Raw genomic sequence first — 25,421 nt, 5'->3', positions numbered from 1 at the left:
ATCGAGTTAGTGGTCCAACCTGACAGGTCCAAGGAGGTTCAGATGTGAATCCAGGTAATTCCAGAGAAAACCCTGACCATTTTAACTTTGTTGACTTTCCAACCAGAGATACTGACTTGGATCAACCAATTCCCCTAAAGAGCATCCCCTGCCCTATGGCAGAAATACACTTTGAACCTGAATGAAAGCCTGGCTAAGCCCCTTCTCAAGCACCATGGCCCAGACTCAGGATGCCAAGCATGTAATACTTCCACAATCACATTCTGCATCCCCAATTCCCCTCTTAAAAATGAACACAGATCCCTTCTACCTTCTCCCAAGGCTTGCTCAGGGCTCAGTGCAGCTCCCACCAGGTGTTTTGCCCATGGGTAACCAGACCACAAAGGTTCTGCTGAGGCTGTACCCCTGACTCAACATGAATCACAGTTTATTCCCGACCCTAAATACTCCTCCTGCATGTCTCTGCAATGGATAAAATGATCCTTATCTCTTATTTATGGAAGGAGCTGTTGGGAGGTTTTATTCACTGATTTCTTTCAAACTCTGGGATATCTTCTGATGAAAGAGGCTTGATTCTATTTCAGGAAGTAATTTCACCCTCTAGGTTTCAACCATAAGGGGAAATGCACTGCATAAACACTAAAACACAGGTTAATCAGCACAAGTGTTTTGCTCATTGAGCTCTTACAAAGATTCATGGCATGACAAGCTATTTCCAGACCCTGGATCTTTTCAAATGGATGCATTTCTGTGCAATAACTCCAAAAGGCAGCTCAGAGGGGCACTATTCCCAGGACATGGCTGCTGGCCAGGGGAGTGAGATGAACAACACCCTTTGTGGCTGCAGATGTTCCTTCCCCTCACCAGCAGAGCAGAGTTATGACTCTGGTAGATGTTTTCCACCCCCAGCTGGATGAGCTGAGGTGACAGGGTCCACCCCAGCAGCCTGGTGGCTCAGCAGGGGCCACACCAGCTCACACAGGAGGAACAGGCACAGCAATGGACTGGGCCTGGAGCTGGCACAAAGCAAAGCAGCTCCATGGATTCACAGCAGCAAGGAACCCCAGAGCCCTTCCATGGTCTGCAGGACTTGGGGCTGTGCAAACATTACAGAGCACTCTGAGAGAGAGCAAATGGCCTTGTAGGAGTGGCTTCAATGCATTTTTAAACCTTCTTTGGAGGAGGCAACATTAACTCTTTCTGTGTGCAATCAGTGGCTTGGATGCATTAATACCTGCATTCAGAACTGCTTTACATTTCTCTCCTCATTTCTATTCTTTGCCTCCTCCTCACTCTCAGCTGTTATTCCAGCATCTTTGCATTCCCCCTGGAGTTCATTCCAGCGGTGCTTTATGAATCACAGAATAAGATGGCAGCCAGCAGTGCTTTAGAGAAGTGTGGCTGGCACCATTTCTGCCCTGCACGAGGTTAATCAAACCCCTTCTCAGATAATCCAGAGCCCCTGCAGCCCCAGAGGCCCGAGGTCAGGAACCTGAACCCTCTCCCCCCAAAGCAGGCCTGTTTCCTCAGATCCCTGCAACCCTGCAATAATTAGATTCTGCAAAGCAAATCTGGAGCAGAGCAACAACTCCAGGGTTAAGCACCAGCAAACTCATCTCAGGGCTGATGCCTTTGCTACCTGTCTGCAGCTTGGCACCAGCACCTCCTGCTCCTAACAAGGGTAAAACCTATACTCTTCTTCCTTATTAAATAAACTGCATCAAATTTAGAGAAAATTGTGTTTAACCCCCACCCCCAACATTTAAACACTAACTTTTGTCGTTGGTAAGATATTTGGTATGTAAAAATAAATAAAAGAACTGACACTGAAAAAGTGTATGATTTGGGGGCAAGGGGAGGGAATAAAAGAATGGATTATAATGTGTCATTTTATATATGTGTCAAAGGAAACCAATTTCATAATAGGGAATAAAAATTCCCTGTTTAAATACTGTCAAATAAATCCTCAAATGTAATAGGGTTCACTTGTGGGGAAAGGAAAACTAAATCTGATTAAATATTAATGTGGCGTAGTATTAATTAAGAGAGAAAAAAGTCCATCAAGAGAACCCCAATATGTTTACTGTGTCCCCAGGAAGCTGGAAAATTTCACAATCAAGTGTGTAAATGTTCTAAAAAAGGGTCCTGAATATTTTATGAATATTTGTCATAAAACAGAAATAATAACCACTGTGCAGAGCTATTAGAATTAATATTTATGCTGCCCGCCATGAAATATTCATGGGGACAGAGAAAGGGGGGCCCGTAAGACAAGAATTAATTTACATTGGGCTTGGTTTACCCGCTGGCTTGATGTTTAAAGACGGCTTGACAAGGCTCCATATGAATCCGTCAGTCACTTGCAGCAGTAGGTGGGGTGAAGGCAGGGGGAGGCAGAGGGGGGAGCGGGTCCAGGCTGCTGACAGCTCACAGATTGAGTTTCTGACAGCCCTTAAAAAATCTAAACGGCCCCCCACCTTTTTTTCCTTCTTCCATTGCCCAAGGCGCTCTGTACTGCCACCGTTCATCCGATCTCCCCTTCCATCTGCTGAAATTAAGGAATTAATGAGCGCTATACACTTTACAGCAGGCCCCAGGAATGTTTACTGGTGATTAAATTATAATGCAGCCCGAGCTGTATAATTCATGAACCAATTAAAGGAAGTGTTAGTTGATTTGATGGGATGAGGACGTACAAAAAGCATTTAACTAATAGGGAACCGTGGGCTGCCGGGCGCTTTGGCTTTCTCGGATTACGCGGCTAATTGCTCTGCTTTATAGGGCTGTCACAGATAGCCATACATATTTCATTGTTCTCAAATACTTCAATTGTTTGCTTTCGTGTTGCTGCTGTAATATGTAGAAGCCCAGCCAAACTTCAGTGTAGTTAAAGCACTACTCTGCAAAAGCAGGTTGCTCTGGGAGGAGGGAGGGACGAGAGGGGCACGAGGAGAAGGCTGGCTGAAAAGGAGTAACTTAAAGCCTCAGAGTTAAATGTCACTCAGCAATTACATGATTAAAAGGTGCAACATATGATAGTCTTTTGTTTTACAACTTTTTGGACACTAATATTCTATGCTGACTTCACCGTGGAGAAAATATTGGTGCGCTGAGCTGCTTTTTGTTTTTCTAATACTGAGGAGCGAACGAGGAATGTGGAGAGGAAAGTGCATTAAAAAAATCCAGCAAGGAAGAGCTAGATTGCTGTGGTTATCAAGAATAACACATCATGTTTAAACTGAGCTGGTTTGATATTCTAAAACACACAAGAGATGAAGGAGGCTGATTTCCCACCCGGGAGAACGCTCGGTGTCTAATTCCGAGAGCTGCTGAGTCGAGCGAGCTGCTCATCCCAACAACTCCAGTTTGCTGCACAAGGAATGGGGGAATTTGCTGTTCCTGCTGTTTCACAAAGCACTCCCCCACAGCTGACAGGCCACAGGGTTTGATGAAACAGATTCTCTGGATTTGAAGGGGCCTATCAGTCAAGTTACTCCTCAGTCAAAACAGGCACGTTCCTCCAGCAGTGAAATCCCCAGCCCACATCCAGGGGTATTGCTGAAGAAATTAGGCACCATCAGATAAACATCTCACACAGGCACTGTTTTGTGGTTAGACCCTGGACTCTATTAAGTAAACAACAAACTGGGTGAATACAGAATTTCCTTAACTTAGTGATGAAGACTGCAGACCTCCATGTGTCCCTGGCAAGGTGTTTTGTCACCCACCTGAGGGACTCTGTGGTAAATCCTGACCTGTCTAATTTGGAGCTTTCCATTCCAAAGTGTTGTACAAACACCAGCTCAGCAACTTCCAATATAAGTTATTATGAAAAGTTTATAATCTGCTTCATCCCTTTCCCTGCACCTGTTCCCTCCAGGATTTGGGTTTGGAAGCAATCCCTATGGAGAGCCCTCCACCAGAAATCAGCATGTCTTTGCAAGCAGGTGTTCAGCAAGAGACCTACATTCAGTGAATAGTTACTTTTTTCTAAAAAGGAGAGCAAACCTAAGTGGCCCCAGAAAGAAGGAGTGCACATCCATTTCCCAGGGCAGCACTCAGATCAGCTCAGGGCAGTCTGGGTGGGAAAAAAATCGGGGTACTAAAGAAAAAAGATTTCTCATTTAGCTTGACACTAATGTTAAAAAGCATGCAAATAATAATAAAAAAAATCTTAAATAATTCCCTTTATTCAGGACTACCATATATTGATAGTTTTGCATCACTTAACCCAGTTTCTGGGTTAAGTGATGCAAAACTTTGGCTTAGTTTAACAGGTAGGCTCCAAAATAAGGGATAATGACACCAGTCACACAGCAGGAAAACTTGTCATCAACCCACTGGGAGGCTGAGTAAAATGGAAATTGGATTGCCTGCTCCAGAAAATAGAAAGGTTAAATTGTCTGGGAGATAAAGTTGATCCTAAACTCACCTAAGTGGGCAGTGAAATCTGAATTTCCAGATAATCATGGGGACAGTGTTACACACTACATGTGATCCTGGGGGGCTTTGAAGTACCCATTGTAGGATTAAACACATCTGCAATTTGGTAAAATCCATTCAGTTACGTTTCTGACATTCAGCACCTGGGACAGCGACAGAAAGTGTTGGCTGGTAATAAAAGAAGTGTTTGTGCAGAAATCTGAGCTCGGGCTGTGTCCCAGGACCAGTGAGCAGCACTGTGGGCATTACATGGGAGAAAAGCAGAGGTGAGAGCAGGCTCAGGAATCACTCTGTGCCAATGATTGCTAACAGGGAACGTCAGAACTTGGCAATATCAAGGAATCAGAGGCACTGCAGAAAGTATTTTCTTTGTGTCTTTTGAAGTGCCCTGGATACAATCAATCATACAGAAAAAAACTCCTATATTTCAGTTCAATGTGGAAAGGGCTATTTGCATTTCAATATGTTCAACTTATCCTGCCAATAAAAACATGGAATCATGAAGAAGAGATCAGGCCACTGGAGTGAAAAACAAGAGATGACATCCTGCAGACCTTTCAGATAAAACAACTTCTTGTTTGTAACATTTCTGTTGACGTCCCAATATTTCTGAATGATTGGGTTTTCAAATGAGATCAGTCAGCATGCAAATAAGGAAACAGGATCAAGACATCTCCTACATCTGATTGGATAGAGAAATTATCAAAAGACCCTTTTTTCATATCAAATTTCCATCACAAAAGGTCAAACTTTCAACTCCCATTACTTTTGCTAACTGCATTTCACTGTGCCTGCCAGCTCATTGCTGCTGCTGTTTGCAGAGGAAAAACAGAGAAGTAACAAATGATTCCATCTTCCCCCACATCTGTCAGACAGGATGGACAAACACTTTTTAATCTTATTCAATTTTTCTCTGCAGCCCTAAAAATCCTTGCAGCCAAAACACCCTTTCTACCCTGATTAGCTATTCCTAGGTTGCTTTTATTTTTCTTACAGGTTCTCTTCTTATTTTCTAGTCCACAGACTGACAGAGCACCAGCTGTGCTGCCAGAATGTTTTGTCCTACAATTTGGCCATTTAAAACACTTTTTGATGTGAGCTTTCCTAAAATACCTGTCCCTGTGTTGTCTGGCTGGACTGGTGCCTAAATACACAAGTAATGGATGTTCCAGAAATGGCCCAAGATTCAAACACTCAGCTCACACAAACTCAGAGGAGCAGCTCAGCACTCCAAGGTGCCATCCACTGCTTTTCAGGTTTAAAGCTGAATTCTGAACAGCAGGGATAACAAGTGGGGCAAGCACAAGAAAAATGAATTCATTAGTAAATTGGCAGGACTTGATGTATTTGTTGCTACTGGTCCCATAAAAATTCTCCCTCACCATGATTATCATTGCAACATATATAACCCATCAGATCAGTACCTAGAGGCTTCTGTGACTCTGATTTTCTCTGTTGTTCTTATTACTCAACAACTAAATGCTTCACAAAGCCATTTCCTACAGAAATATTTGTGTTTCCAAATTTTTATTGGCCCCTCTATCATGATCAAGCTTTTATGAGCACTCTATACAGAACTCTGAATTAAATACATAATTCCTGCTCTATCAGATCTGTGTTTGTCTATTCCACACAGCCAGGCACCGTGGTGAACCACAGAACACCTTGCAGAAAATCTAATTTATATGGTAAAGATATTTCTATCCACACTGACTGTGTGGGCTGGTGATTACAGGAAGCTAATGAGGATGAGGAGGATGGAGGGTTTAAATTCCATTAAAGGCTTTTATTCATTGTGCTGGCTGTCCTGAACAACCTCTCCCAGTGATTTCCACACAACCACAGGCTCTGAACCAGCACAGGCTGGAAGGAGATGGAGGAGATGTCACACAGATGTTTCTGACTTGCTCCACATCACACAGGTGACCACGAGAGCTCAGCTCCATGCAATAAACAACCCTCAATCCATGGAATCTGCTCTTCCTGCCAGCTCTGAAACTGAAAGTGGACCACTGAACAGCTCAGATCAGGAGCTGTTCCCCCTGATTACTTCCTTCAACTCTGATTTTTCATTTTTCTTCTCTTCTCCTGTTGACCAGCAGTGCCTGTGGTGATTTGTCAATGTCTCTATGCAGCAACTGAACTGAAATTCTGGCCTCTCTACCAGCATCAGATCAATGTTCTCAGCTCCTTGGTGCCCAACAAATGCCAGATGCAGAATATAGGGAAACTTTTTGCATATAAATCCTTGGGAATGGCTGGAGCTGTGCCAGGGGAGGTTTAGGTGGGAATTAGGAAAAGGCTCTGCCCCAGAGGGTGGCCCAGGGAATGGGCACAGCCCCAGAGCTCCAGGAGAATTTGGACAGCAAGGACATGGTGGGATCGTTGGGATGCCTGTGCAGGGTCAGGAGTTGGGATCCCTGATCCTTGTGGGTCCCTTCCAGCTCAGGATATTTTATGATTCTATGAAAATAACAGTGAATACAATTTATCTGTAAGTTTCTGCTCTTCACATGTCTATTACTATTGACACACTAATCATCAGGCCACTTAAATGGATCAAAAGTCATTATCTGAGAGGTTAAAGTCTGTAGTGCTCTCTTTTTTCCTGAGATGTGTCTGGTCAAAAGTATTTTGAGGATGAACTGAGGATTTCAGTCACCAGGTAAGGTCTGGAGCTCATGGGGTTTAACAATGGGCTCTTCAGAGTAGATGAAGAAAATATCAAAGATCTGCTGACTGGGAACTATATTTGACATTCAGATCCATTCATGACTGAGGTGTGGGAGCCTAATAATGAGTAACTGCATAGGAAGTTACTCACTCTTGGATTGATTGCACAGGCAACTTTTAAACAGAGTAGTTTCTCCCCTCAAAGATACTCTAGTTCAAACAAGACTCTGTCTGAACCTGTTGTGAATTACAATGTGTTTGGAATTAATCAGACAGAATCTGATGCTTAACAAAAAAGAAAAAGATGGATTTTTCTTCTTAGAACTGTTTTAAATGAAGACTCCTGTTCCTTAAAAGGCCCACCCACTATGCACATCTGTTTGTACCTGAAATAAACTGAAGGAAAGGGCACTCATCTCCTCTTGCAGCTTGCACAAAGGAGGAAAATGTGAAAAGCTGAATGTTTATATTATTTCCCCACTAGTATACACAGAATCCTGCCTAACATAATGAAAAACACTTTTTACAAAATCAAATCCTCTGGTTCTTCTGAGGGCAAAGCTTCCAGGTTACCCAACAATTAAGAACTTTCCAAATTCACAGTTCAGACAACCACACAAACTCAGCAGCACACAGACTCTGGGCACCTTGTAAGAATGAGGAATATTCACAAATGTCAGCCCTTTGCAGAATGTTTTTTTAAGGGCAGGGAGGAAACCAGAACAGCTTTTTCTGTTGGCTTCCAGGAAAGAGCTTACACTGCCATGACCATAAATCACCCCAGAAATCCACAGTGATAGAGCAGCTTTCATTAAAAAAAATACTGCAGCTTCCTTCAGAAGCACTGCCACTTGCCATTTCTTTGAGGTAATCAGATAGCTGTTAATTAATAAACCTGTCAGGTGAATTGTCCTGCTCTGGTCATCATTATCCATTCTGTAACAGAATCCTGCTCTCATCACTGCCATCCACCCCATAGCTTCCAGCTCAATTAACTTAATGCTATGCAAATGAGAGGCTCTCCTCATCATTAGCTTATAGCCCACAAATGTTAATAACATAATTGGGCCTTCAACAGGGTAATTAGACACGATTTCTTCCATTAGTCTTACAAGGCTAATTATTGTTGATAGGAGAGAGGGGATGAGTCCCAGTGCTGCATGCAAAGAGGGGCATCTGGTTAAAGCAAATATAGACAAACCATCAGCAAGGTAAAACAACAGTTGAGATCCAGAGCAGGGTCAGGTAGGGATGGGGTGAAGGAAGACACCACCAGGAGAAGTTTAGGAACCACAGGAGAAAAGAAATCCTACAAGACAAGAACTAAACCCAAATATCCAGCCTGATGCTGGAGCTCTCCTGCCCTTAGCACTGAAACAAGGTGATGCTTAATAAATCCAAGGAAGCTCCTCTCAAGCTTTTGCAGACAGGGCAGTTGGGAAGCTGTGCTGATCAAAATCCCCAGGTTTGAGATGCAAATGTGCAGGCACAGAGAAGACCTTAAGAACTGAATTAATTCCTCCACTTCCCAGGTCTTGATGTCCAGTCATTTCTCCTGCCACCACTGGGTTGGCTGTGTTTGAACACAAGATTTTTCTGAGCAACACCCACTTGCTGTAAGAAGCAGAGGAAATGGTCTCAAGTTGAGCCAAAGGTTAGAGAGTAGGAAAAAAATTCTTCATGGAAAATGTGGTCACCCAGGGAAGTGCTCAAAGTGCTCAAAAATGTGTGGATGTGGCACTTGGGGACATGGTTTAGTGGTGAACATCACAGTGGTGCTGGGTGGAAGGTTGGATTTGATGATTTTAAAAATCTTTTCCAACCTTCAGGGTTCTGTGATTCTAATTACCAAACTGAAGTACACTGAATTCTTTAATAATCACAAAGTAAAATGCATGCCAGCAATTTCTTCACAGAAAGTTAATAAAAATCTGGATTCAGTGTAATGGACTGGCAGTAATATTGCTAAAAAAAAAAAAAAATGGCAGCAAGTTTCCAAATGTAAATTCTCTTTTGGCTGGTGGAATGAAAGCTCAGGATTTGTTCCTGTGCCAGTTAAACCTGTGCATCCATGTGTTGGGGAAGATGAAAGAAGAAAGCCTTACAAATATGATTGCCTGGCAAAAGATTTTGAGAATACAGAAACTATAAGCGAGATTGAAATGAAAGCAAGCTTTGACATCCCTTAGTTACTGAACAACAAGAAAACAATGGTGTGGCCGGCTGAAGGTAATCCCCTTTAGATGATACAAGACCCTCTGCAAGCAGGCAGGTCCAAGGGTCAGAGCAGACCCTGCCAGCTTGGCAGAAGGGGTCCGAAGAGTAGGTTTTAGAGTTTAAAATGTAGCACAATATGGTAATGTAGTGATTCTTATAGGCTGTATATAAATGCTATAAGATTTGTATGCTGTACTAGATTAGTTAGTGAGAATCAGAATATTCAACACAGAAGATGATTTATTGTATTGTAACGAGAACTTCGCTCTCTTATGCTCTTGCTTTTGCTCTTGTTCTCTTGCTTTTACTCTTGCTCTTAGCTCTTGCCTTTTTACGTTCTTACCCTCTCATCCTTTCTCTTCTCTCGGGCCTGCTCCGAGCTGCAGCTGGCAGCTCCCACAGGGCCCTGTACCCACGCCCTTTGCAATAAACCGCAAGTTCCACGACTTGGCTTCAGAGATCTCTCGTCTCCATCCGTCCCGACCGTGCTACCCCCAGTCTCACCTACATCCATGGAGGTTAGAAATGTGCAGAAAACTGCACTTTCAAAAGGAGAAAGAAAACTTTACAAAAATATGGCAGGTTCTCCACACCCACCACCACTTAGTTTTGACAGTTCAGTGTCTTGCTGCAAAGTATTTAAAAAAAAGGTAAAACTAAAGAGTGCACAGGACTCAAGGGGTTGAAAAAACACTTTATTCCTTTATTTTGTATCTGTTTAACTTTGGGACACATTCATGGGCAATATGAATCCTTGGATTTCACTGCAAGTATGTGAGGAGGAACCTTTTGTACAGACTTCTCCTGAAAATCAGCTTAAATTATGTTCACAGAAGTAGCAGCTTTTACTAGAAGGTTAAATGAAACCATTACTCTTTTAACCTTCTGTACCTTGACCTTTGGTCAGTCTCTCAACAGAACAGGATTGTTCACTCAGTGAATATCAGTGGGATATTAATCAGCATTATGTCAAAAGAATGGCAGAGCACAATTCTTTAAGAATTATTTTTATCAAAGCATGGCAGTGCCCCACTGAGCTAAGAGATTCAGGACCTGTAAGGAAAGGGTAATGTTTAAATCCTCTGTGGAGCAGATAAAAATCTTTCACAAAGTGTATTTCAAAGGACAGCATTCTGTAATATGGAATTTTGCAAACAAAATGGGTTTAGGGACAGAAAATAGGAACCTGGCAAAGCATAAAAGCCCTGGGCCACCTCTTACACCTGAGCCAAAGGAGGCCAATTTAAGTGATAGTGATTAACACATTTATGTGACTGCAGGAGATCCAAGCCCATAGACCTGGATCCAGTGCCTGTGTCAGACTCCAGGGATCACTCCCACATCTTTCCTGCAGAATAAACCATGGCAGGATTCAGTTCCCCCCTCTAAATTGCCCTGCACTCACTAAATTTACTCACTAGAAAATTCTGAGCAAATATTTTGTTCCAAGGCAAAGAGCAGTAAATCCACTGATGTTTTAATGAAGATCACACTTTCTAATCCTTGTGGTAATGACAAACCAGTCTCCATTCAATTTGCAATATTCCTTGTCAGTTTTAATCACCAAAACTGTATTATATTTGCTACAGACTGATGCACTTGTCTTCCTTCAGCCTGGAGATTCCAAGCAAAAGCAGCACAATTCCTGTTCTGCTGAGGCTTTTCTGCATGGGTAATTTTGCCACATGAGCTCTGAGTAAAGCCTTACTCTGGGATTAGTCCCAGATCCAATGAGATCCCTAAATCAGAGCACAGCTGGCACAAAAATCCTGCCCATGTTTTACAGAAATTATGTATTTTACAGAAATTCTGAAATTCTGTCCAATTTCTCAGAAATTCTGAATTCCAGGAGTTCGTAAACTCAGTTTTAACCTGTACAAGATATAGGCTGGCCTTGCTGCATTTATTCAGAAGAATATTCAGCCAAATTCAGCCACCACACCACTGAAGGAATGATGATGGGAGATGCTGGACAGCACTGGCCAGCCCTCCTTTCCCCTCCTGCTTCCTCAGCCACTAAATGTCTTCATTTACAGCTCTCACACATGCAAAACTCTCCTCAGTTTTATCTACACATGTCCTCTTACCAATGCAAAGAAAATGCCCTGGTTAATTCAATTTAAATGCTGCCATATCTTTGTATTTTAAATTTTCCTCCCTCACTCATTTTGCAAAAGTTTTTCTGGTTCTAGGCAGTTCTCAAAACCAGCATCTTCACTACAAAAGTGCTACAAAACCAGCATCTGTATGGCTTTAATTTGTGTGCTAACTCCTGAGTTAATTCAGGTGAAATTTTGAAAATGACTGCCTTAGACCATGAGGAAATAGAATTGACAAAATATTTTACCCAGTGAGACAACCAGCACTGCACACCATGAAATGCACTGATGGTGCCTGAGTGCAGCCCCAGCTTTTCCTCGGTGCCCATCCCAGCAGGATTTGGGTTCAGAGGGAATCTGGGCCAGGGAGGCTCCAGAGGAGCTGCAGGAGGAGCTCAGGCACTGCCACAGCACCCCCAGCACTGCTGGATCCCAGCCCAGAGTCAGCCACAGGGAAGGAGATGAACAGAGAGCAAACAGAGAGCTGAGGAGAGCTCAGGGAGCTCTTGGGGATGCTCCAAAATGTGGGAATAAAAACTGCAGCAGAGAGGGCAGAGGGGGAAGCACAGGGTTAGACTTGGCTACTATTTAAATGACAACATTGGATTTCCTTGGCTCTCTCACTCCATCCCTTAAACCAAAATTGGGTTTCAGGTGAATGCCCTGAACAGCCTTTGCTGATTTGTAGAGATTGGTATCACAAAGTTGTCATTGGACTGAGACATGGCTGCCTTGCTTTGGCTAGTCTAAAATTGGCTGCCAGTGCCAAAAAACCATCAAAATTAGCCCAGACTCTGCTGCTGTCACAGAATTTTCCCTCTCCAGTTTGGTGCTGAGTTCAGAAATGCAGCCTTGATGTTGGTGGCAACTTCCAAGAGAAACAGTTCCAACGTGAGGGCAACCAGGAGAGAAAGTCTTCAGGTTTCCTAATGTTTCCTTGTTTGTGAGAGATAGTTACTGCAGGAAAATCTCCCTCCTTTCAGCAGTAAAAGGAATGAAAGGGTTGTTCATGTGGTGTTGGGCCCTTAAAAATAACAGTAAAAATAAAAAAACTGACTTAGAAGTAGAAGCTTTTCTTCTTTCTCTTCCTGGAGACTTTGGAAGCTTGCTGAGATCAGAGCACTCCTTAATTGCTGCATCCAGGATTTCACCACACAAACTCCAGCCATCAAAAGGAGCTTGTATGAGATGAGGTAACTTCTAAAAATAATCCCTGCCTCCCACAACTGAAGCCAAATATACCTCCTATTCTTGTTGGAGCAAAATCAGCTTGTGACAGCAAATGCAGCATCCTACAGAAAGCCCAGAGAAAGATTTTAAAACTGCATTTGATGTTTTGTTATTGCTGGCTCAAGATGCATATTAATGCTTCTCCCCAGGAGAGAAAGGCTCTTATGGGACCAATATAGGTCAGGCAGAATGTGCAGCAGAAGTGACATAATCTTTTTATTGTAATCATCCAATTTTCTATCTATTGGATTATTTAAGAGCAAGTGGAGTGCAAGGAGGGAAGAGAGAGCACGGTGTGAGGAGGAGGAGAATGGAGAGTAAGGATTGGCTGCACCTCAGAAATGTGAACAAGGAGCTGCTTCCACTGGGTTTGTGTGGGCAGAAGAATGAGGGTGAGGTTTTGCCCTTGGTGTAACCCCTGGGAGTGCTGAGCAGAGCCCTCCTGCCAGAGGGACATGGGAGGGAATGGGAGATTCCTGAGCAGACTGAGCCCATCTCTGCATGCCCAGGAAACAGAGGTGAATGACTTAATGGCAATCTTGTTAAGGAGCAGGATGAGTGTCCAAACACTTGCATCAAGAGAGAAGAAATCACTGAGCTAGTCCTGTATCTTAGAGAAGGCCACAGCAGCAGAAACTGGATTAAACTGATCCCACCTCCTGAGTGAAGCAGATGAGTCTCAGGTGAGAGGAAGATTTGCTAATTCTGCCCAGTACACACTGGGATTCTGGCTGGGTGAGGAGCTGTGATTCCCCCCTTGGCCAGGCTGCTGTGGTCCCTCAGAGCAGGGCAGGGTCTCTGCTGTGGGGAGCACAGACCAGGATTCCTCACCTAAACCACCCCTCCCAGAGAGTTTCTGCTCCATAAGAACATCCAGAGCTCTGCAGGAGCTGCCTCCTGGTTTTTACCAAAAGTCTGCTTGGTTTGGGGATGGAGGAGAAGAGCCCAGCTGAGATGGGAGCACTGAAATGCAAAGGGAAAATGAACCCAAACCAATTAGTGAGAGTGGAGAGTCACTAAAGCAGCAGCCACAGAATGGCTGGAAGAGTGAGCTGAGAAAAAAAAAAAAGAGAATGATTGAAACAGAGAATTGTGCTGCCTATTATTTTACTATTTTACAAATTAATCCAAATCCTACATAGTTCACTTGGACTCTTCCTACACTTTCTCTGTCTCTCTGGTGCAGGCAAATTTTTTATACTGATTTAGTCCCTTGATTAGCACATCATTTTTCTCTCTTTTTTTTGGCTTAAAATGAGGAGAAAATAAGATATAACATTCCTCCTTTGTATGCCATCAACTAAAACCACACCTATTATAAATACACAACATCCATCATTTAAATTAGGTCAAAGTTTTTAAAATGCTCTGTAAGATTTTTCCACGTCAGATAAATTCAATCACTATCATGTTTCCTTGATGCAACTATTTTGGGAATTAGCTTGTTCCTTGATAGGGATTTAATTAAGTCATTTACATGTAATTTCCAAAGAAGTAGCTGTTGCAAAAGGCAGCAAAGAAATGAAAAGGCAAAAAAGGAACCTGAAGGCAGGAGATCTCTAACAAAAATATTTCTGATATAAAAATGAATCTGAGGAATACATATTCAGTGATAAGTATTCCAGTCCATGTCTGGTAAACTCTCAGATAATGGCAGCATGGTGGGGTCACTGGGGTTCTATTAGCTCAATTAATGAGGAGTAAGGGAAGGCTAACACCCAGCTCTTCAAACGGCTCAAAAATAGAGCTGATAGTAATGGAGTTATTAACCTTCACCAGCCATTGAATTTTACTGCTGATTCCAACTCCATTTCCTAGTTCAGGCCTCCATTAATAGGCTGTTTATTATCCCTAATCCACATTGGGATCAGCTGCAGAAATAGGAAAGCCCCATGTAAAGACCAAGTAGTTCCAAAAAATCCCTTTTTTTTTTCCCCCATTATGATTTCTCCCTTTTCAACATATTCAAAAATTCTTCCTTAGAAATTAGGACTTCATTATCCTAAACTGTTTGAATACATGTTCTCAGCAGCGTGGTGAAAAAGAAGCTTTAAATATATTATGTAAAAAGATGACATAATTGGGAACACAGCCACATCATTTTGAAGACCAAATAAAACCCTGCTGGAAAGCTTGCACTGGAGAAGCTGTTGCTGTTTATTTTCTCTGCTGGGAAAGAAACAACTTTAATTTTGGAAAAATGGGTATTAGAAATAAATTATGGATGTATTGTTAGGCCAATCCTTTGGCTCAGCTTTGTCTGTTCACTTGTATTATTTGTAATGTAATTAATCAACACTGAAAAGCAAAATAACTGACCCTGGATTCAGATCAGAAGGACAAATCCAAGGAAATAATGGAGGGGGGAAGTGGCAATCCCAGGAGAGGCAGCAGCAGAGCCTTTGGCACTGATGGGAGGGCTTGAGGAGAGCTCCAACACACCCCTGCCTCCAACTTCCATACAGAAATCTTGCTCTCTTTAGATCTCTGCTGAGTTTGAACCCACTCAACTGAGATTTTTGACACTTTGTACATTTTTGGTGAATTTTCAGTGAAAGAGACAATGTTCAGTTACCACAGTGCACACACAGAAGATGTTCATCCAAAACCCATCCCAGTAACATCTGATAGAATATCAGCAATTATGAGTGATGGAGTTAAGATCAAAATAAAAATGTTTATTATCTCCATCTCCAGGATACAGTGCTGCCCTCAGATGCAGTTCTGGGTGTTCCACCTCAGCAAAAAAAAAAAAACAACCTGGAATGCCCAGTGAGGGGAGAGAATGATCAAAAGAGTGAAATGATTTCTAGGGAAAAAAAGGATAAACAGATCAAGGTTCTTTGTCTGGGAAAAAGGTGACTGAGGGGCAAATACAAGAGGCTTAGAAAATCAGGAGTATTGGAAGACATGACCAGGGAATGTCTGTGACTGCTTCTCAAGAGAAGAAATGCACCTGGAAAAAAATATGAAGTATTTTGATATGACACCCAGTGAAATGAGAAACTCCTTTCCTTTGGTGGCCCAAAGGTTTAAAAAGAGATTTTAAGCTCAAGGAAAAGGGTGATTAGTCTAGAAGTTCTTCTGCTCAGGGAATCCTTAAATTTCTGATTGCCTCAAGCTGGCCCAGCAGAGGAAGGATCAGGAACCAGCTGAAGGTGACAACCAGAGATTCACAACACAACCCTGCTGCTGAATCTTATTTTAACTTGAAGTTTGAGAGAGAACAGAAAGGATTTAAAAACACCTCGGTGGATACTGAGCTTTCAGTAGAACCACCCATGGCTATATTATACATTTATTTTGCTGCTCAAGCACTAATTAAAACAGCTAAAACACTCATTGGGGTGAGGAAGGGAAGCCAGCCCTTTGTGTGAGTGGCTCAGAGCTTCAGCAGCCACCCCGTGGCTGTGGATCCTGCTCAGGTGGGCACTGAGAGGTTAATGGCACTAAAGGGTTAAATCTTTTAGTCCCAGGTGAGAGGCCATTAACAGACCCGGCTCCTTATTTGCCCTGAAGGCTGCCCCAGTTCAATGCCAGCAGGATCCTGTCCACTTAGGCAGGAGCTGCTTCACAGGGGGAGCTCAGAGCAGCTCCCTCCTCTCTGGGCTCTTTGGGAGACAGGGTTTGCAGCTTTTCCTGGGCCAGTCCACCAGCAAACCCTCACTCTGCTGCAAATTCTAATCTAAAGAACCCCCTGCTTTTCAGTGAAAACTGAATTATTTTCCTTTTTGTTCCAGAGCAGTTCTTTGGATGTTGTAGCTGATGCTGTACCAGGGTTTGTTTTTTTTTACTATTACATTTTAACAAACTTTATAGCCCATTTTGTTTGTTTTCAAATAACTTTATTTTCCTTCTTTTCTACCATCAATTACTAGGTTTGTTTTTCTTTCTAGAAGATGGAGGAGTCAGGAGACTGATCCTGCTCAATGCTGTATAATTTAGTATTATGTGTGGTAGCTTTATGAGGTGGGAGTCAGATAAAACATAGTATTTGAACACTAACCATTTATTAGCTCTAAGGAATAGATTTGTGACTTGACAAGCAGACAATAACTCTGTGTTCTGATCAGCCAAAGAGGTCTACTCTGAGTTCAAAAAGCAGAGTAACATTCTCTTTCACAAATAATTTTGTTTACTGATGTGACTAGATTTTAATAATAAACTTGATATATATGTAAATTTATTTTAATCTAATTTCATCAACTGAGCCCTCCTAAAAATGAGACTTTGTAGATTGTTCTGTGTCTGATTTATAGATTTCTGCATCCTATTCCCAGATTGATTTCAAGGCTATAATTCTATCAGGTTTTTCTCCTGATGTCAGAAACACCACCTCTGCAGATAGTGTTTTATAACTAGCATCACAACTGAAACTGAATTACTGCCCTGCTATCCTGTGCTGCAATGTGTCCTTTTGTTTATAATCACCCTCTCTCCCTCACATCCCTTCCACTTCAGCTTCATGGCAAATATCAGCTCTGAGATCAATCAGGGAGCTCCATGCCTATTTCTGTCCCTCACTTCAAGCCCTGTATAAAACAGGGACCAGATTCTAAACCCAGATGTGAATGTGCAGAGCTCTTTAAAGTGAAGGCAGCCTGAGCAAATGGACCAGTGCTGAATTTCCACCCATCCAGGTCTATAATGAGTTGCTCTTCCTGCCTTGATGAGGTCTCAATCCTGTGAAGGAGCACATGGGGCACACTCCAGAATTCCCACTGATCTCAGGGACTCTGAGTGTTCAGGGATTCTGCACCTTCCTTCTAAATGCACAAGAAGAATGATCTCTGGGAAATTATGTTTCACTGAGTCCAACACAAGTTTGGAGGTTCTTTCTCCATTTTTTACCACGCTATGGATTCCTGTTTAAGATGCACAAAATCTTACTTTGGATAAATAAAGTTACTGCTGTTTTCACACACTTCCCTTTCCAAACCTTGATGGGTGCAGAGCTCCCTCCCTCTGTACCCCTCTCTGTTCTCTCTCCTACTCAACCTCAACCTTTTCCATCCTTCTACCCCTACACAGGAGGGCAAATCACACAGGAAGAGTCACTTTGCCAAATTAAACACTGATGTGGGCAATGCACCTCTCCTACCACTATTTTTCAGATAAGAACATCTTCCTTGGAAGCAGAAAGATCACAAATTTCCAACGTTTGCCTTTGGAATGGCCCCTGTGCCAGCCAGTGGGATGGACAGAGCCAGGAGGGCCTGGGAAGGGAATGCAAAAGCCTCTCAGCTTTGATGAGTGCACCAGCACTTTAAATCCTCACCTTTGGACCAGCTGTGAAAAGTAACTCTATTTTATTTGCTTGGCACTCCTAACAGTTCTCTTTGGATGCTGATGTCTCTCATATTACATTTCTGAACAATTCATTATAGCTCAAATAAAATGTAATTCTCATGTTGTTTTTAATTATTTCACAAAACCCAAAAGTCTCATAATGAGCTCCTAGCAATACCAATATATTTCCATGGTATTATGTCAATGCTGAAGAAAGAAGATGTAGATCCCCCCTCCTGCTGCAAATAAAATACATCTTCTCATATAATCCAAACTTTAATCCATTTCTTATGGCTTGGCTTTAGAGGCAACTCAAACAAATAACCAGAACAACAAACCCCTTCTCTCTCCCACAGTTTGGCCATCTGGAGCACTGGTCAGGCCAGGCTCTATTTCCTCCTCTCCAGGAGCAGGACCCCTTTCCTTGCTAAGGAAACCAAAACTGAGATGCAGCAGCACAATCCACATCAACAAAGATCTGTATCTTTCCACAACCAAACCTTTCCCCTCCACAGTGGGGTGATGGCTGGATTTCTCCCTCACCTGTTGGGGTTAATCTGTGCTTTCTGCAGCTGCTCCCCCTGCTTCACATCCCTGGGGAAGCCAGAGAGCACCCAGCCTTTGCTCAGGCAGTCCAGGGCGCTCAGGCGTTCTGTCAGCAGCTTCAGGACAAGGTTGTCTGGCACTGCAGAGGAGGAAAAAGGTGACATTTATTCTGTGTGCTGAGTCTGCAGTGAAGGGAGAAGCTCACAAGCCCTTCTGGAGCCAAACCAAAGAGTTAATCCCATTTAGGACTGACTGGCATTGGGCATTGTTGGCTTCTGCATATTTGTTGTCATGGAACCCCCAAACTCATGAGGAACCAAAGGAAAGGATTTGGTAAAACCTGGTGCCCACATCATTTTGTAATGTCCTTTTTCCTCTCAGCCACACTGGACTGGTGGCACAGTGACAAAATCAAAATGCAAAAACAATGACCTGAGTTGTGGAAAAGAAATCCTGAGACAGGAAAGGAATTTCTGAGCATTCTGGACTGAACTCTGCAGTGATATTGGTTCTGCCAGTCTATGTGTGCTACTGCTCCAATTTACTCAAAGGCTTGAAGATCTTACAACTGAAAACAATTTTCAAAATTAATTCCAACAACCTTAACTACTGCATTGATGAACCTCTAATTTTAGAGCTAAAAGCTCTTATCCCTCTAATATTATTTTTCTTTAGGGCAAGAGAGAACATCAGCAAGAAACTGACTGGCATTTCAACTACTATGGAGCTTTTAAAATTCTATTTAGTGGGACATAGTAGTAAGGAAGTATCCTGCACATTTTCACTAGAGTCCTTATAAAGTAAAATGCTTCAATTAAGATACTTAAACTTTGGGTTGGTTTTTTTCTTTTTTTCTTTTTTTTGGAGGAAGGAGTGAGCTCAGAATTAAATTATTAAGTTCAACGAGAGTGACTTTAAATTTTCCAATGACTGCTGTCATGTCTTGGGCTCAGTGTCAAATCACCCCAAAGAAAGGACAGCAAAATCACCTGGAGCTGCTTCCCAGAGCAGCAGCCAAACCAATTCCCAAGCAGCAGGAGAGCCCCTTCCCTTTATCTGTCTGACACTCCAGTGCCTCCACTGAAAACAAGAGAGAAATTGCTACATAAATCCCCTTCATGGCAGGTTGATGTTTTGATGCTCACCCTGCCATCACATCTGCATACAAAAATACAACAACAAGTGCTTGTAGGAGAGTGTATGTGTCAGATTTCTAGCACTGCACTTCTCTTCAGGACAAGCTGACAGCAATCTGCCTGGATTTTAGCAGAGTGAATTATTAGCAGTGCACAGTTCCACCCCAGGAACAAGCAGGTTTTAAACTGCAATAATAGAATCCATTTGCTACTGGAATTTAACATTGTGACTCTATTGTGAAATTCATGGCTTCTCCTTTAAGTAATCAAATTACAGAACTGCACTCAGGATTCAATGTAGCAGCAAAAAGAGAGGAAAACCACAGGGAATTAATTAGGAAACAGATTAGTATATTAATTGAGGATATCCACTTCACATTATAAAAGAAAAAGTTAGAGAGAGTAATATTCTCCATCTGCTGAAAGGAGGAAAAAAAAGGAATGGAATAAACCCACCCACTTGACAAAGAGCAAAATGACAATGCAAAAACTGGGTGTTCTGTTAAAAATGGGATTCATAAAATTAACTGCAACTATAGCACAGCAGCAGGAAGGAATTCTATCAGATGGAAGCTTCTCCCCTACCCAAGACTGAGCTGCAGGCTGGCATGGCAGGGAGAGCAGGAGAATTTCAGTTGCCTCTTTCCAGGGCAGTTGTCCCCCCACATTCCAGCTTACAAGAATTAATACAAACCCAACCCAAATCCTAGCAGGAGTAAAGAAAAACAAACAAACCCCAAATTTCTCTTTCCCAAAAATGCATTCCATACAAAGAGCAGTGGAATTTTCCCATAGCCCTGAATTTCTGGCTGCAGCACTAAACTTTCTTCATGTGTGTTATTTTATGACAATTCCTGCTGGAATCATCGACTTGGATTTACAGAGATGCCAGCTGACATGATTTTATTTTTTTCATTTCAGAATGCTGAAAACAGTTTTGCAAGGCATTGGAACAAAACCTACAAACAATGAGTAAAACTGCAGTAGGATTCTGGCAGAGTTGACATCCCTGTCAGCTGAGCAGGGATCAGGGCAGAGGCTGGAAGGCCCAGGAATGGCACAGAAAGATGGATCTCCTGTGCTGCTGAGCTTCCTGCAGACCCTGGGAGATTCCCCAGTTCCACATTGCTTCCATCCTTCATATGGGAAGGAGAAACACTGCAGCCTAGGAGGAAATGAAACAGCAATTGTGGTGGGAACCTGGGGCATCTCCTGGGGCTCAGCACTTCCCACAGGCCTCCTGTGAACCCTGATGGCCAAAATCCTCCACTGTGGTCACTACTTTGGAACAAAACTGAAGCAATCACACAAGGGGGGAAAAAACCTGAGATGCAGAGACAATGAATTAATAGTTGATGTAATGCCATGCCAGGTTTGGGGTGCTCTGAGGAATGCTGGGGACACCTGACCCATCTCTCCCTTCAGCCAGGAGTGACTGCAAGACATCAGCAGCAGCATGTACACATATACATCACTGAATAATATAGATGCTTACATATTTTCTGTGCCTCCCTCTAAAGCTTGATGGTGAGAAATAAAACATAAACAAGTCAGACAGCAAGCTCTGCTCTCCTCTTGATTAGCAAACATACCTATCACTTCAACACAATGGGGGAACAGAGCTTGTTGGCTGCTTGGTGGCATTACAAAGTACATCAGCTGCCCTTGAACAGGAACAGTCACACTTAAAACAGCTGCATTAAAACTGTAAAACATCTTCCACAGACCAGAGGGAAGGAAAAAAAAAAAAAGAGAGAGAGAGAAAAAAAAATTAGTATTATTCTTATTTTGTAGCACAGACAGAGTAGGTAATGAAGAACTCTGCAGTACAGAATTCCTTTTCACTCATGTGGAACTGTCTCTGGAATGTAAGGCAAATTAATAACCTGTAATTGGAGGGGCACACAGCCCGTGAGGAAGTAGCCAGAGGTCTCCTGGTCTTAAGCACATAACCCAATGGGCATAGAGCAAAGTAAAATATAGAGATTTCCTGATGAGACAGTCAATCTACATGTTTTAAGGAGATTATGAAGCACAAGAGCTTTGAATAATCAATTCCTTTTCAACAGAACCTTGTGTGAGTTTCCAACTCTGAAAGTTGGGGGAATGAGACTCGAGAGAGATTTTACTTTATCATTAGAGAAGTGCAAAGATAAGTTTCTTTTAAAAATTACAGTGTGCTGCTGCAAAGAGATATCCAGCCTAGGTAAGGTGGGAGCACATCTCTATTAGAGAGAGAAATTGAGGCACAGGGGTAAAATTCAGCCCTCAGAAGTAAAGCTGCAGAGCCACTGAGCTGCAGTGACTCCTGAGGGCATCAGGCATAGCTGAGGACCACAGCAAACCCCAGGCAGGGAAGAGCAGCAGAATGAGGCCAAACCAGCTCCAGATGGAAATGCAATTTGTCTGTGCCTACACCAACCCACACTCTGTGTCCCCTTTATCTCCCAGCCTGTGTCACCACGTTAATGGTCAAGACTACAGCCCTGAATTGGCAGCTGTGGATCTGAGAAGTGATTTAATCATTTCAGGGTTTGATCAGGCAGGGGACAAGGTTTGAAGTGCTGCTGCTCTTGCTGGAGCTGCTGCGTGGACACCCAGAGATTTTCCACCTCCAGGGCTGTAAATCAGCACCTTCCAGCAGAACATTTAAAAAATAAATTTACTTCTCTGAGCTTCAAAGGTTTTCACAGGTAAAAAGCACCCTTTTTTTCAGGTGCTTCTCATGAGAAGTACGTCCTCCTGAAGCTCACAGGAGTGTGGCCTATTAGCTCTTCCCCAATTCGTGGATCTGCAGGGCTAACAGAAACCTGCATCAGGCAATCAGTTACAAAATCAGGCAATCAGTTACAAAATCACACCATCTGCTCCAGACAAAAGTAATAGAACATTAAAGGCACAGTCTGAAAGGGGGAAAACACCACTTGAGAGATCACAGGGCACTATTCTCCAATAACTTCAATGCTGTCAGTGCTCCGAGCTATACAATTATCATATTTAAATTGATACCTCCTCCGTGTATTTCCCTTTAAAACAGACTTTTGAAGGGTATCAGCTCACTTCTCCAAACCTATAAAACCTCGATTCTAAGTACAGCAGAAATGCATTTACAGATCCAAATTCTGTCAGCTTTGTGCTCTAAAAGGTCCTTTTGACAATACTGCCCATCTGCTTATAGAGATTTTTTTTTTTTAGCAAGGTCTGAAGACTTTCACAGTTAATTCAGATGCCTGAGGCTTGATCCCAATAGTTGACAGGTAACATCTTGTCCTGAGTACAAGCTACTGCCAAATGCTACTTTCCTGAATTGTCCACGAAACCCCAAATTTAGCAAAGCATGAGATTTCCTTATTTTATTGCTCTAAAAACTCTGGATGATTCACAATGAGTAATTCCCTTTTCCTACTCTGTTTTCTTGCCCACGTAAAGGTGCTGAGAGATGGTATCGACTGAGATTGCATAAATTGGTTTTTAATGTGTTTGAGAATGATTTCGCAGTGATTAACCATGGCGTGGGCTGATCGATAATTCCAGCTAATCCTCCGCGGATGAGGACGGCCAGGGCTGCGCGCAGCCGGCCCCGGTACCGTGAATAAGCACCGGCACCGGCGGGAGAACACCGGGGTTCGCCTCGCTGGAGTCGGGAGAGGGGCTCGGCTCCTCCGGGGGGAATTCCCGGGAGGCTCCGACCCCACCACCCCGAGGGTCCTCGGGAGAACAGGGGGGCTCCGGCCCCCACACCCGGCGGGGTCTCGGAGGGTCCCGGGGGTCTCAGCCCCGCGGTCCCGCAGGATCCCGGGATGACCCCGGGGGTCTCAGCCCCGCAGGATCCCGGTGCTCCCGGGATGATCCCGGCTCTGTCCCGGGGCTCTCAGCCCCACGGTCCCGGGATGATCCCGTTAGTCTCGGGTCTCTCAGCCCCGCAGGATCCCGGGATGGTTCCGGGGCAGTCCCGGGGGTCTCAGCCCCTTAGGATCCCGGTGCTGCCGGGATGGTCCTGAGGGTCTCAGCCCCGCGGTCCTGGGATGATCCCGGATTGTCCCGGGGCTCTCAGCACCGCAGGATTCCGGGATGCTCCCTTTAGTCCCGGGTCTCTCAGCACCGCAGGATCCCGGTTGTCTCTCTCGGGATGATCCCGGAGCTCTCAGCCCGCAGGATCCCGGGATGATCCCGGGATGATCCCGGTGATCCTGGCGGTCCCGGGGCTCTCAGGCCCGCAGGGTCCCGGTGCTCCCGGGATGGTCCCGGCCGTCTCGGGGCTCTCAGGCGGGCAGGATCTCGGCGCCCCCGGGCTGGTCCCGGCGCCCCCGGGCCGGTCCCGGTGCCCCCGGGCCGGTCCCGGTGCCCCCGGGGGCCGGTCCCGGTGCCCCCGGGGGCCGGTCCCGGCGCCCCCGGGCCGGTCCCGGTGCCCCCGGGCCGGTCCCGGTGCCCCCGGGCTGGTCCCGGTGCCCTCAGCCGGCCCGGCCCTGCCGTTGGCCGTTCTCTGTCGCCACCCCGCGGTCACGGCGGGCAGCGCAGCCGGTTCCGCCCCGCGGGCAGAAGCGGCCGCGGCGCCGCCGAAATGTCGGGAAAAATTGGGAATTCGGGGAAAACGCGCCCGCTCCGGACGCTGCCGAGGCCTCCTGAAGCCCCGGCAGCGCCGGGCGGGCACGGAAGCACTGGAAGCATCTCCGGTTCTGTCGGGTTCGAAGAAGGGACAGCAAACACCGGCACCGCCGCGGGTTCGCACCCTGCGAGCGCAAGGCGGGCGGTGATCGATCCATCAAAGGGACCATTCCTACAGAAACCCCGTCTCACTCGCTCGTTTGACACTGCTGAGAAGGGCTTCTGCGAGAATCGGAGTGATTCTCTTAATACAGTAAAACAAATAATGTGATAAAATACTTAATTTCAGCCTCTAACATATTTTTGGTTGTTAGCATATATTAGAACTAGTCGTTCCTTGATTTTATTTTTGCTTTTTTAGGTTTTTGGTAATTTGAAGTAAGAATTAGCTGTATTAAAGTGGAAATTATACTATTTCTAAAGCAGGTACAATCCCAAATTATCAATAATATATAATCATAAACAAATGGATATTTTTATTTATTTTTACCCCTTTTGGTTTTAGAGAGAGACTACAGTTACACAGAGAACAGCGACACTTCAAACCCATTGGACTCCTCATTTCCATTATCAACCAAGTTCCTATTTCCTCCTTATTTCTAAAAGCTCAGCTCTGCTGAAGAACATGGTGCAGAATTTGACCTACAAACCATTCTTGATAAAGGGTTTATTTCATAAAAAGATGAATAAATCGGTCTGACAAACAGGGTGAAAAACATTGTGGCTTTTTACACCAAATCCTGCTTCCCGTGGGATGAGAAGGGAGCTGCTGCCAGCTCCTGCTCCAGACCCCCAGAGTGGGATGGATCCTGCCCTGGGCTGTGTCTCCCCTTCTCCTGACACCTCCCAGCCACATTAAAGGGACATTTAAAAATATAAAAGGATGCACAAAAGCTGTTTCATCTTTTCCTTGTCAGGCTGTTTCATGCAGCAGCCTGGTTCTGTTTGTATCACACCCTGTGAAACAGAGCCAAACCCAGAATTTTATGTTAAACTCCATAAAAAGGGGGATGCTGACAGCATGCAAGGTGCTTTTCCTTCTGGCTTTTGTATAAAGATTCCTATGATATCTCCACCCAAACTCAAAACCACACAGAATTCAGGGTAGCAGCACTTTGGTGAGGAGACAGTGCTGCAAGGAAAGGAAAGGAAAGGAGCCCCCACTTCCCTACATTTTTAAGAA

The 25,421-nt window shown here is 44.0% G+C and overlaps 1 protein-coding gene across 2 annotated transcripts in view; it reads right to left on the bottom strand.

Annotated features, from left to right (window-relative positions):
- Positions 1–25,421, bottom strand: part of AK8 (adenylate kinase 8) — a 67,817-nt gene that overhangs the window by 9,953 nt on the left and 32,443 nt on the right. Inside the window, exon 11 of one of the 2 annotated variants that reach the window (XM_059865250.1) lies at positions 18,495–18,636. The exons of the other annotated variant lie outside the window; for it this stretch is intronic. Within the exon in view, the coding sequence (XP_059721233.1) occupies positions 18,495–18,636 (142 nt within the window). The remainder of the gene's footprint in view (positions 1–18,494; positions 18,637–25,421) is intronic. 2 annotated transcript variants of the gene reach the window in all.

This window comes from Haemorhous mexicanus, chromosome 21 (assembly GCF_027477595.1).
Source record: "Haemorhous mexicanus isolate bHaeMex1 chromosome 21, bHaeMex1.pri, whole genome shotgun sequence".
Taxonomy (NCBI): Eukaryota; Metazoa; Chordata; class Aves; order Passeriformes; family Fringillidae; genus Haemorhous; species Haemorhous mexicanus.
Note: the sequence above shows the minus strand (reverse complement) of the source record. Positions and strands in the feature narration are given on the sequence as shown.